Raw genomic sequence first — 14,186 nt, 5'->3', positions numbered from 1 at the left:
TACATATCAATTAGTGGTTGGTAGTGTTCATAAGTTGTACACTGAAAATAATAATGTACTTTAGAGCATTGATTTTAGGGTGCAGATCCATAAATCTATTTTTGAATAAAGGATTTTACGTCTCATTCCAGATCTCGCAAGATATGCAAATATGCCTAGCTACACATAATTGTCTACATATAGGTGATTCTATACAGTTCATGTATGACAGGTAAATCGATTACATTTAATAAAATCCATTTAAAATATCACATTCCAGTTAGAGCTAGAACAGTTTTAATATAAACTGTAAATGTTATGTAATGGAAATCTGATATAAAACAATTTCCTGAGTAAATTAATTATAAAGTGGCCATATGGATGAGGACTGGCTATTTATTTTGGATTTTTTCATTTATAAACAATTTTATCATTTGGTGTTGTACTTGAAAATCAATGTGAAACAACATATAGCAAGTCCTTGTTTGTAACTAATTAAATTGCAAAAGATTAATAAATGTGTAAAATGTCCGTTATTATACGTACAATTACATTTTATACACTTTTTAAATAGCTTTTTGCAATGTATGACATTACAAACACAGATTTGGTCACTGTTATTTTACAGTGATTTTTCAAGTAGGAAGCCATGATAAAATTGTTTTATAAACTAAAAATCCATAATAAATGCCAAATCTTCATCCATATAGCCACTTAATACAAAATATATAAATCAAAATCCAATATAATGTCCTGAGTAAACATATTGAAATTGAATCAGTTAATTGATTCTAGATTCACGCATTGATTGCATCTTTGCTGTGGGGCAAACTATTCTCTTTTATCCCATTTATTAATGGGTCATGTTCACTCTCATCTCCTTCTTCTCCTGTTTGCAGACATTGCAAACATACACCTCTCTTTCTCAGAAATGGTGTAAATATGATGTCATTATATATACATTGGCCACAAATCAATAGTACGAAGCCCAGTACTTCCAGAGCAAGGAAATTCTCCCACCGTAGTAAACAACTGATTCCCCAGATAACAACTGTACGGACACTATCTAGAACCATACGTGTGGTAGCACTGATTTCCTTTGTAACGCTGATACCTGCAAAGTTGAAGAAAGCGATGCTGACCATGTTACCAAGGAATGCTAGAATCAACAGGTGGTTGTTTGCCATCTGGTAAAATGCATCTATGGCGTCTTCAAGTCGATGACCTGGGCTATCCAGTCTTAGATCACCAGCATTGATATAGTAGAATGGTATAAGCAGCAAACTTAGAAACATAAATCCAAAAAAACCTACAAATAATTGAAATATTGGTAAGTAATAAGATGTCATTCCCCCAATTTTACTTTGTTCAGCCAAGGAAAACACAGGTGACGTAGGGGCCTTTGTCACTACAAGCCATTAGACAAGTATTTTCTGAAGAAAATTATTGGAGAATAACATAATTATACCAGTACCAGTAATATCAAAGAAAAATCAGGGAAAGTAATGACAATTTTGAATGTTTTGACTCATATTTTGAACACAGCAGAACCAGTGATGCAGACACACGTTGTCGTGACATAGACGTGAACTGTTGTGACATAGAATGACCAGTCTGGGAGTATATATTCTATATTTTTTGTTAAACTTGGCTTGTGCATGGTATAATAAATACTTAATTATAATCTTTATTGATACTCAACAGTTCTAGATTATCCTAAGATATCGAGTGAGGGCTGAACTGTGATGGAAACCAGTGTACTCTGGGAATTTAAAGCCTGACTGTGTTGTTTCATAGAGTCAAACTGAATTACACTCTCTTTGTGTACAGCAGATGGTAAAATTAATCAAACCATGACCTTGAAGGCTCAAATCCATATAGTACTGGTAAGACACAAGTGGTTTAAACCACTCGGCTGGCCATTGACCCTAACAAGAGGTGTATGAAGACATGCAAAATGAGACAAAGAGAAAACTGTTGCAATACAGCTGTTAGTAATAGGGAACTTGCAAACCCACCATGTTGAATGTTGCATCGTGGGAAATGTGATTATAGTAGTAGTAGTAGTAGTAGTAGTTTATTATAGTGACATGCAGATTTACAATAATTTACAATAAATATACATACACAGATATACATCTGTCCAGCCCCTTCGGACTTATAAGTTACTTTTTTCAAAACAAATTAAAAAAAAATAGAACATCTATAAACTTACATACAATACTTAAATACAAATCAATTAGTATTGTAAACAATGTTGAGACATTGTTTGTAACCACAAATAATCAATACAATCAATCACAACCAGGACCCCTATAATGAATAGATCACAACCAGGACCCCTACAATGAATAGATCACAACCAGGACCCCTACAATGAATAGATCACAACTTGGACCCCTATAATGAATAGATCACAACCAGGACCCCTATAATGAATAGATCACAACCAGGACCCCTATAATGAATAGATCACAACCAGGACCCCTATAATGAATAGATCACAACCAGGACCCCTATAATGACTAGATCACAACCAGGTCCCCTATAATGAATAGATCACAACCAGGACCCCTATAATGAATAGATCACAACCAGGACCCCTATAATGAATAGATCACAACCAGGTCCCCTATAATGAATAGATCACAACCAGGACCCCTATAATGAATAGATCACAACCAGGACCCCTATAATGAATAGATCACAACCAGGACCCCTATAATGAATAGATCACAACCAGGACCCCTATAATGAATAGATCACAACCAGGACCCCTATAATGAATAGATCACAACCAGGACCCCTATAATGAATAGATCACAACCAGGTCCCCTATAATGAATAGATCACAACCAGGACCCCTATAATGAATAGATCACAACCAGGACCCCTATAATGAATAGATCACAACCAGGACCCATATAATGAATAGATCACAACCAGGACCCCTATAATGAATAGATCACAACCAGGACCCCTATAATGAATAGATCACAACCAGGACCCCTACAATGAATAGATCACAACCAGGACCCCTATAATGAATAGATCACAACCAGGACCCCTACAATGAATAGATCACAACCAGGACCCCTATAATGAATAGATCACAACCAGGACCCCTATAATGAATAGATCACAACCAGGACCCCTATAATGAATAGATCACAACCAGGACCCCTATAATGAATAGATCACAACCAGGACCCCTATAATGAATAGATCACAACCAGGACCCCTACAATGAATAGATCACAACCAGGACCCCTACAATGAATAGATCACAACCAGGACCCCTATAATGAATAGATCACAACCAGGACCCCTATAATGAATAGATCACAACCAGGACCCCTACAATGAATAGATCACAACCAGGACCCCTACAATGAATAGATCACAACCAGGACCCCTATAATGAATAGATCACAACCAGGACCCCTATAATGAATAGATCACAACCAGGACCCATACAATGAATAGATCACAACCAGGACCCCTACAATGAATAGATCACAACCAGGACCCCATAATGAATAGATCACAACCAGGACCCCTACAATGAATAGATCACAACCAGGATCCCTACAATGAATAGATCACAACCAGGTCCCCTATAATGAATAGATCACAACCAGGTCCCCTTTAATGAATAGATCACAACCAGGACCCCTATAACGAATAGATCACAACCAGGACCCCTATAATGAATAGATCACAACCAGGACCCCTATAATGAATAGATCACAACCAGGACCCCTATAATGAATAGATCACAACCAGGACCCCTATAATGAATAGATCACAACCAGGACCCCTTTAATGAATAGATCACAACCAGGACCCCTATAATGAATAGATCACAACCAGGACCCCTATAATGAATAGATCACAACCAGGACCCCTATAATGAATAGATCACAACCAGACCCCTATAATGAATAGATCACAACCAGGACCCCTATAATGAATAGATCACAACCAGGACCCCTATAATGAATAGATCACAACCAGGACCCCTATAATGAATATATCACAACCAGGACCCCTATAATGAATAGATCACAACCAGGACCCCTATAATGAATAGATCACAACCAGGTCCCCTATAATGAATAGATCACAACCAGGACCCCTACAATGAATAGATCACAACCAGGACCCCATAATGAATAGATCACAACCAGGACCCCTACAATGAATAGATCACAACCAGGACCCCTACAATGAATAGATCACAACCAGGTCCCCTATAATGAATAGATCACAACCAGGTCCCCTATAATGAATAGATCACAACCAGGACCCCTACAATGAATAGATCACAACCAGGACCCCTACAATGAATAGATCACAACCAGGACCCCTATAATGAATAGATCACAACCAGGACCCCTATAATGAATAGATCACAACCAGGACCCCTACAATGAATAGATCACAACCAGGACCCCTACAATGAATAGATCACAACCAGGACCCCTATAATGAATAGATCACAACCAGGACCCCTATAATGAATAGATCACAACCAGGACCCATACAATGAATAGATCACAACCAGGACCCCTACAATGAATAGATCACAACCAGGACCCCTATAATGAATAGATCACAACCAGGACCCCTACAATGAATAGATCACAACCAGGACCCCTATAATGAATAGATCACAACCAGGACCCATACAATGAATAGATCACAACCAGGACCCCTACAATGAATAGATCACAACCAGGACCCCTATAATGAATAGATCACAACCAGGACCCCTACAATGAATAGATCACAACCAGGACCCCTACAATGAATAGATCACAACCAGGTCCCCTATAATGAATAGATCACAACCAGGTCCCCTTTAATGAATAGATCACAACCAGGACCCCTATAACGAATAGATCACAACCAGGACCCCTATAATGAATAGATCACAACCAGGACCCCTATAATGAATAGATCACAACCAGGACCCCTATAATGAATAGATCACAACCAGGACCCCTATAATGAATAGATCACAACCAGGACCCCTATAATGAATAGATCACAACCAGGACCCCTATAATGAATAGATCACAACCAGACCCCTATAATGAATAGATCACAACCAGGACCCCTATAATGAATAGATCACAACCAGGACCCCTATAATGAATATATCACAACCAGGACCCCTATAATTGCAGGAACCTATATGAATTGTAGAACCCGGCTGTTACCAAATAGTGATGACATCAGAAGTGATAAATGACTAAAGTAATCTAATTAAATTAATACAATGCAATAATTACCTTCCCAGCCCACAGCCTGTAGTGGTGGCACATTGTACTTAGTTAGAAATCTTTCCTCATACACCATTTGTATTGCTACAATAATCTGGGCCATGATAATTAACAGGTTACCTGTGTAGAAAAAAATGAAGTTAAGAAATATTTACAGAAAGTTTAAAGTTGGAACAAAAACAGTAAGTTTTGGTATTTCCACAATAGAAAACTAGATTTAAACTGAATGCCTTCCATAAAGGTAAAGTTTTGAGATTGGCATTCTTACGGACAATTGTTGGAATACAACAGAACATATGCAATAAGTTATTTTTTTTTCATTGATTGCTATTTGCCTATTGCTGTTAGTGATCTCCTGGCCAATCACAACATGTAATGTGAAGCTTTATAGAATGTCGTAGCATAGCACTCACCATAGAAAGAGTTTTAAAGGCCAAAAAAAAGGGAATTGTTTCTGGGTCAGTGGCGATCAATTAAACACCCCCCTTCCCGTGTTAATTTTTTTTCATGTTTGTCCAGCCAATTCAGTCTGCAGATGAAAATGCCATCTGCCCCACATACACACTTGCTGTAAAGTACTAAATAACAAGAACAGTAACTGCAATGATAAGTAGGTTGATTAACATTTGTTGAGAATGTAAAAAAAAATCGCACTATCGCATATCATATTTAGACAACACTTCCTGACCAGAAACTATTTTTTCCTTTTTAGTGGCCTACCAAAATATGCCAATAACTTAGTCCCCGCTATGATTGGGTTTTAAGGAATTATCACTACTCTGATCACGCAACAACACTTGTGAACCTAAATCAAACAGACTTAGATATGTTGTGTCTGCTTGTCGGACATGGAACATGCCTACAACAATAAAGGATTGGTCGGGTATGGGGGATCATATCAATATGAAAATGGATATGCAAATGTATGTCATAGAACACTGTCCTAATACCAACTCTGAATGAGATCTGTTCAAGCATGTCTGAGTTATGGCTTTGGACATGGAAAATTCACAAACAAAATGGCTGCCAGGCAGCCATATTGGATCGTATCATGACGAAAATGGATATGCACATGTATGTCATAGAACACTGTCCTAATACCAACTTCGAATGAGATCTGTTCAAGCATGTCTGAGTTATGGCTTTGGACATGGAAAATTTGCAAACAAAATGGCTGCTAGGCAGCCATATTGGATCGTATCACAATGAAAATGGATATGCACATGTATGTCATAGAACACTGTCCTAATACCAACTTTGAATGAGATCTGTTCAAGCATGTCTGAGTTATGGCTTTGGACATGAAAATTCACAAACAAAATGGCTGCCAGGCGGCCATATTGGATCGTATCATGACAACAATGAATATGCACATATATGCCATAGAACACTGTCCTAATACCAACTCTGAATGAGATCTGTGTGAGCATGTCTGAGTTATGGCTTTAGACAGGGAAAATTCGCAAACAAAATGGCTGCTAGGCGGCCATATTGGATCGTATCATAAAACAAATTGACGTGCATATGTATGCCATAGCATGTTGCCCCTGTACCAAGTTTGAAAAAAATCGGTACAGGCATCTCCAAGAAACGGCTGCGGACGGACGGACGGACGGACGGACGGACGGACGGACGGACGGACAGACGGAACCCAATCCATAAGTCCCCGTTCCGGACTTCGTCCGCGGGGACTAACTAAAAGCTACATCAATTATATTTTCATGACCGGTGCGCTTTGGTATTGCAAATGTATGTATTAAATTATATTGAATTTGAAACATGCATTCTTTAGATATAACCTCTTTAAAAAAAACTCCATTAATTATGTAAAATGCTCATTAATATTCATGAGATGTTTACCAAAACCTAATGAGTTCTTGCCATTACCCTACGAAACACATGCAATAAATTTCGTTTGAATTGAGCCAGTCGGTTTTTTAGAAAATGGTGATAAAGTCGCACCACTTTAGACATTTCCTGACCAGAAACTATTTTTTTTCTTTTTTGTGGCCCACCGAAAATATGCCAATAAGTTACTAAAACTAAAAGCTATTATATTGAATTTGAAGTGTGCATTCTTGAGATATAGACTAATTACCAAAAACAATTAATTATGTAAATTACTCACTAATATTCATGGTTCGTTTACCAAAACCTAATCAGTTCTTGCCACTACCCTACGGAACACCTGTACCAAATTTTGTTTTGACTTGAGCCGTTTTTTAGAAAATGGTGATACAGACACACAGGCACAGACACATACAGACTTTTTACCCCTAATATACAACCTTCCTTAGAGAAGGTAATGACGACTTTAACAACAGAAAAATTTCTCTATTTTCTTGATTCACACTGAGTTGTTCTCTGTAGTTTACTTACAGAGAGTTTGTATATTTTAATGCAATTTGCACCATGTAAACTACATGGTTAAAATGTCAACTTTTGTCTTACCAGCAATTATACCATTAATATCAGCATGCTCCGACTCTCCAAATAATATATCAGCTGCACCTACAACCACCAAGCCAGCCACTACGGTGATAATACCAGTCCAGTTAAAACAGTAAAGTTTACGGTTAAGGAATCCAACAGATAGCAGGCCAGTGAAGATGATGACAGCTCCTCGTAACATTTGGAAGCTGGATGCAGTTGTCATGGTGAGACCTGGGAAGAAGACATTGAATTAACAGTGTACTTTTAACAGTGTGGATGTTTGTGACAAATTTAGACAGCGTAAGATTGCCAAAAAGTTTCAGGACCCCATTGGCCTATTTCATATTCCTGATTTTTAGTTTAAAAAACCAATCATTCTTGCCAAGTTGCGCATGCTTGCATTCTTGCCATCCTTAAATGCTATCACTGAAGTTTTAGTAATCTAGCCAAGGAATATTATTTTCTGAAGTTGTCAGATGAAAGATGGGTCAGTTAGTTCATGGTGTTTCTTTAATTGGTTTACTCGGGTAGACACAAACTAACATTATTGTCACAATATGTTGATATATAGTGATTAAGCTATTTAATGGAGTGGTTTAATTACGGTCGCTTCGTCCATTTGTCCGTCCCAGTAGGACAGCTCTCTGAAAACTTAAGTGCCACGAATGTGTCGTGTATCTGTTTTGGAACACTTAATGGCTCTGCCTTGTCAAATTTTAATCCCTGGACTGTTTCATATACTTACAGTACATGCATCTTGATCACAGGGTGAGTTATACCTGTAGATTCATATACTTACAGTATCTTGATCACAGGGTGAGTTATACCTGTAGATTCATATACTTACAGTATCTTGATCACAGGGTGAGTTATAACTGTAGATTCATATACTTACAGTATCTAGATCACAGGGTGAGTTATAACTGTAGATTCATATACTTACAGTATCTTGATCACAGGGTGAGTTATACCTGTAGATTCATATACTTACAGTATCTAGATCACAGGGTGAGTTATAACTGTAGATTCATATACTTACAGTATCTAGATCACAGGGTGAGTTATACCTGTAGATTCATATACTTACAGTATCTTGATCACAGGGTGAGTTATATCTGTAGATTCATATACTTACAGTATCTTGATCACAGGGTGAGTTATACCTGTAGATTCATATACTTACAGTATCTTGATCACAGGGTGAGTTATACCTGTAGATTCATATACTTACAGTATCTTGATCACAGGGTGAGTTATAACTGTAGATTCATATACTTACAGTATCTTGATCACAGGGTGAGTTATAACTGTAGATTCATATACTTACAGTATCTTGATCACAGGGTGAGTTATAACTGTAGATTCATATACTTACAGTATCTTGATCACAGGGTGAGTTATAACTGTAGATTCATATACTTACAGTATCTTGATCACAGGGTGAGTTATAACTGTAGATTCATATACTTACAGTATCTTGATCACAGGGTGAGTTATAACTGTAGATTCATATACTTACAGTATCTTGATCACAGGGTGAGTTATACCTGTAGATTCATATACTTACAGTATCTTGATCACAGGGTGAGTTATAACTGTAGATTCATATACTTACAGTATCTTGATCACAGGGTGAGTTATAACTGTAGATTCACATTCTTACAGTATCTTGATCACAGGGTGAGTTATAACTGTAGATTCATATACTTACAGTATCTTGATCACAGGGTGAGTTATAACTGTAGATTCACACAACAGAATCAACCACTTGTGTACTCTAGCACATCAAACAACAATAGCTTTAGTTTCTATGTTTATCTTAGTAAATGGGAAGTCTCCATTAATTATTTAAAGAGTTGTAAAGATAGGGTTATAAATATACTACTACACTCAAAGTGACCATATAGATGTAGATGACAAATGAATATTTATTTATTTTGGAGTATTAATTAATCAAACATCTCTACTACACGTTTTTCTACTTGAACAAATAAAATGAAACTGCAGCATTGACCAAAACTATGTTTGTAATTCAATAAATTATAAAATGCTAAAAAGTTTCTTTTGTACATAAAATAGCAAATGTTTTAAACATTTTAAAATTGATATGCAATTTTTTGAGTTACAAACAAGGATTTACTATACGTTGTTTCACATTGTTTTTCAGGAAGGAAAACAAAGTAGAATTATTTTATAAATAAAAAAAAACCAAATTAATACCAATTTGTTATCTATATAGTCACTTTAAGTGATCCAAAAAGAACTTAGTAAACACCAACCAAGGTACATGAGTGAAGTCCCTGTCATATCACACAGAGACGCTGGCATCATTACAAATGGTGAGAACTTCTGTGGTCCAATATCTATGGGTTGCTGTTTGTAATTTTTATAACATACTAAAATTTTAAAAGCCAACAGACATGACATCTCTCCAATAAACATACCAACAGCCTGGATAAGAGAGAATCAGAAAAACATAGAAATATAATTTATTATAATTCAAACACTGATTTAGATCATAGACACTGATTTAGATCCTACACACTGATTTAGATCATAGACACTGATTTAGAGCATACACTGATTTAGATCCTACACACTGATTTAGATCCTACACACTGATTTAGATCATACACACTGATTTAGATCATACACACTGATACAGTATATATGTAAAATAATGGGGCAAATTCTCATCCGTATGGCCACTTTAAAAAGTAATAAGGTATATACATATAGTAAAGCTGGTCTATTAAACCCAACAAAAGAACAACTTCACACAAGTTAAAATTGATTTATAAAAAGAAACCCGACACCAGCTTTAGAAATCATTACTCTATTACATGGCACCTTGTAGGGAAAATATATATTTTTTTAAAAATAAAAAAAAAAACAAAAAAAAAAAAGTTAACAAAAAATGAATATTTGTAAAAAAAATTATGGCCAATTCTCGCTATCTGCAATACAATTCTATGCATCGCTAAGGAGTCAAATGGAACGCAGTCTTGCGACCGCGCTTGCATTTGTCGACACCTACACTTCTGGTCGCCTATGTCAATACACGTGAATGTTTCTTCCAAACAGTTTAATTTGTAACAAATAAGATAAACGCAAGTTTTAAGCTCATATATTTATGGAGGTGGGAAATTTAAATATGTACAGTATCTTTCCAGGGCAAAATTACAAGAGATGTCTACAACTGAAAATGGGAAAGAAACATGCCTGTGTATTAGCATAGCCGACCGGAAGTGTAGTTGTCGACATTAGAACGCGTTGTCGCGCGACTTCGTTCCATTTGACTCCACAGTGATGTGTAGAATTGTATTGCAGGTAGCGAGAATTGCAAGCCCCTGTGCTCTATATCCATGAAACAGGTTGACTGATATTTGCGAGTGCCTTGTCAGACTAGGCATAATGTTGAAATTAGAGAAATTCAAAGATATTTTAGACAACGACAATATTTAGATTACCTGGAAAAATGGATGGTTAAAACTTCTAGGCTTTTGAGAGTCTGTATACTTTGGATCTCCAACGGCTTTCAATTCATCAGCCCATCTGTGAAACGTTAAGTTCAAATGAAAAAATTGTTGTCAATATATTTATACCATGCACAAGCCATTTTGAACAGAAAATATGGAATATATACTCTGATCGTTCTATGTCATGACAACGTGTGGCTAGATGTCATGACAACATGTGTCTTCATCACTGGTTCTGCTATGTTTGAACTATGAGTCAAAATCTTCAAAATTACCATTATTTTCCCTGATTTGTCTTTCATATTACTGGCACTGGTATAATTATGTTGAAGCCCTGTCTCACACCACAAATCACAGGGATTTTTTTCATATTGCTGAAGGGATCATCATGTAATTAATATCACTTGATCCGTGCATCACCAGAAACATTCCTGTGAAATTTCAGCCAAATCAACAAAGCACTTTTGGAATGACAGACTTTTGACTAAAAAAACATATTTTTAGCCTTAATTTGCATATTTCTTATGTCATTATCATGGCATGAACAAATCTTACTTTACATCCCTTAAAGAACGTTCCTACAAATTTCAGACCAATCTGCCCAGTCGTTTTGGAATTTAAGTCTTTTGACCAAAAATCACATTTTTTACCCAAAACGCACATCTATGAAGCGATCATTTCTATTTGAATAATTTTAGAACACCATAAGTAATGTCCTCACCAAATATCAAGCCAATCGGTCTGGCAGTTTTCAAATTAAGTCATTTATACACACACACACACACACACACACACACACACAGATGCCGGGCGATGCATATAGCACTACTGAACCTCAGTTCAGTTGTGCTAAAAATCTGAAATTCAATTTTAATACAGAACTTATATGCTAAACATTTCTCCATCCAGATACATCCCCATTAAATTTCTGCCCAATCTGCTCAGTAGTTTTGGAATTAAAGATTTTTGACCAAAAAGACACATTTTTAGCCTAATTTTCATATCAATGATGGGAACATCATGCCATTAATATGATTTATAAATACCTTTAAGAATGTTCCCATCAAATTTCAGACTGATCTGCCCAGTAGTTTTTGAGTTTTGGTTTTTTGACCAATAATCACATTTTTTAACCCAAATCACACACCAGTGATGCAATCATTTTGATTTGAATAGTTTCCCAAGTAGACATCCAATGTAATACACCCAAAAAATATCATGGCAATCGGTCCAGCAGTTTTTGACTTTAAATTGTTTACACACACACACACACACACACACACATATTACACACACACACACACACACATATTACACACACACACACACACACACACACACACACACACATACATACACATACACACACAGACTTTGCCATGCCTATAGCACTACTGAACCTTATTAGTTCATTTGTGCTAAATGTGCCTTTATTCCTGTAGTTAAAATGTTGACAGTAGCACACAAACCCAATTTTCTGGTCTAAATTATTTCGAGTACATTTACTTTTTTTTATAGCACTCTATTACAGGCAGTGGTAGGTGTATTACTTATCTGTGGTTTAAAATGAGCAAATTTCCGCCCATTGTTTTATGAAGGACTCCCCGTGACTGTCACGTTGTTTTTTAGTTCCGCATAACAATGAACTTGTAACAAAGTTTACTTTACATATCAATAACAAACCAACTCAGAGTATTCTCAGCCACCAAAATTGGTTGTCTGGGGTGTATTCAAATTGGTCAATGGTAGCTCAACTTTACTATACTGATTTTTGGATAGCTTCTAAAGTTCTATGGTTCAATGGGAGCTTCTCGGTTCCGATGCTAAAGTGTCACAGTTGTCATAGTTTACACTTTTATCACGTAAGATCAAAGGTGGGCTGACTATCGTAGACTTTGATAGCCACTATAAAATGTACAATTTACGATGACATTTTGGGGGGCGTTTTTAATAGCGTTAAATAGCGTTACAAAAAATATCCTGGGCTGACACGATTCGGCAGTCGAAATGCACGACATACACTAAAATCCTTCTTTCAGTACTATATAATTGCATTCAATATACTTTTTAATGTTGATCTGAGAATATTTTGATCGAGTTTAGAAAAGTAAAAAAATATTCGAAATGATAAAATTGAAAGTTTCTTCCTCATCAAAGAAACATGTTCAGACACACTTTATGATATTCAGAACAGTGAAACCATAGTGGAGGGTCTCTAAGCTTAATGGTAAAACTGGTCGTGTATTTTAGGCATTGACGCAAATGATTCGTGTAAATATCTCAAACATAACTGTGTAGCATGGTGTACATCATGGAAGCATAACCGGCTGATACTTCCATGATCCAATGGCCAACGAACAAGTGTGGCAATTGTCAAGTTTTCCACAATGTAACTGGTTCGAAACTCTATGATTGATCTTCACCTAAGAAAATTCTAATTACTATTTACAATAGCGCCGCAAGCCCAAAGTACCGGAAAAGAATGCACACACACAAAATTCGCAACATGTGTTTTCATACATTTAGAAAAAAAAATTGTGACCAAAATAAAACAAATCACATATAACTCACTTTGCGCTAAGGGTGTTTATCGATCCGGTAATAACCATTAACACGGCAAGGAATATCTGGTACTTTGTCCACGCCATTTCCTCTGACTTCTGCTACTAAAGTAACAGCTGATCAACGTAGCAACCCCCCTATTCATTATTATTATTGCATTAATTACTTCGACAAAAACAGGTACACGGGTGTCACCGTGACCATCGATTGGATACTCGTGATGCACTTGACAATTTAAAATCAGGTGACCTCTATGACTGTACATTATTTTAGTGGGGGTGAAAGACCGTAAATGCAGGGACAGTGCGGGTGGATCATACGTGTCCACACGTAGCTTTAGTCGTTTAGTAGCATTTGTAGACTGACGTAGGTGTCGTTGCATGTGTTGCTTCATTTGTACGCCTAACAGTAGTCTGACATGAAAAATATGCTAAATATCACACAA

The 14,186-nt window shown here is 36.5% G+C and overlaps 1 protein-coding gene across 1 annotated transcript; it reads right to left on the bottom strand.

The window, feature by feature from the left end:
• Positions 1 to 776: 776 nt before the first annotated feature.
• Positions 777 to 13,827, bottom strand: LOC144451309 (solute carrier family 35 member F6-like). Its single transcript, XM_078142113.1, has 6 exons — positions 13,751 to 13,827; positions 11,171 to 11,255; positions 9,980 to 10,151; positions 7,719 to 7,931; positions 5,277 to 5,387; positions 777 to 1,288 (listed from the first exon to the last, which is right to left on the bottom strand). Exons 1-6 carry the CDS (start codon positions 13,825 to 13,827, stop codon positions 777 to 779), a joined length of 1,170 nt encoding a protein of 389 aa, XP_077998239.1.
• Between the last annotated feature and the right edge of the window lie 359 nt (positions 13,828 to 14,186).

The sequence above is a fragment of the Glandiceps talaboti genome, chromosome 21, assembly GCF_964340395.1.
Source record: "Glandiceps talaboti chromosome 21, keGlaTala1.1, whole genome shotgun sequence".
NCBI classification, from domain to species: domain Eukaryota; kingdom Metazoa; phylum Hemichordata; class Enteropneusta; family Spengelidae; genus Glandiceps; species Glandiceps talaboti.
Note: the sequence above shows the minus strand (reverse complement) of the source record. Positions and strands in the feature narration are given on the sequence as shown.

Bases quoted from the DNA above. Each gene is read 5' to 3' on its own strand.
- LOC144451309 (XM_078142113.1), bottom strand. From the start codon at position 13,827: ATGGCGTGGACAAAGTACCAGATATTCCTTGCCGTGTTAATGGTTATT. The intron at 11,256-13,750 runs GTGAGTTATATG...AACGTTTCACAG, and splicing joins ATAAACACCCTTAGCGCAAA to ATGGGCTGATGAATTGAAAG. The intron at 7,932-9,979 runs GTTGGTGTTTAC...TCTTCTTCCCAG, and splicing joins GACTTCACTCATGTACCTTG to GTCTCACCATGACAACTGCA.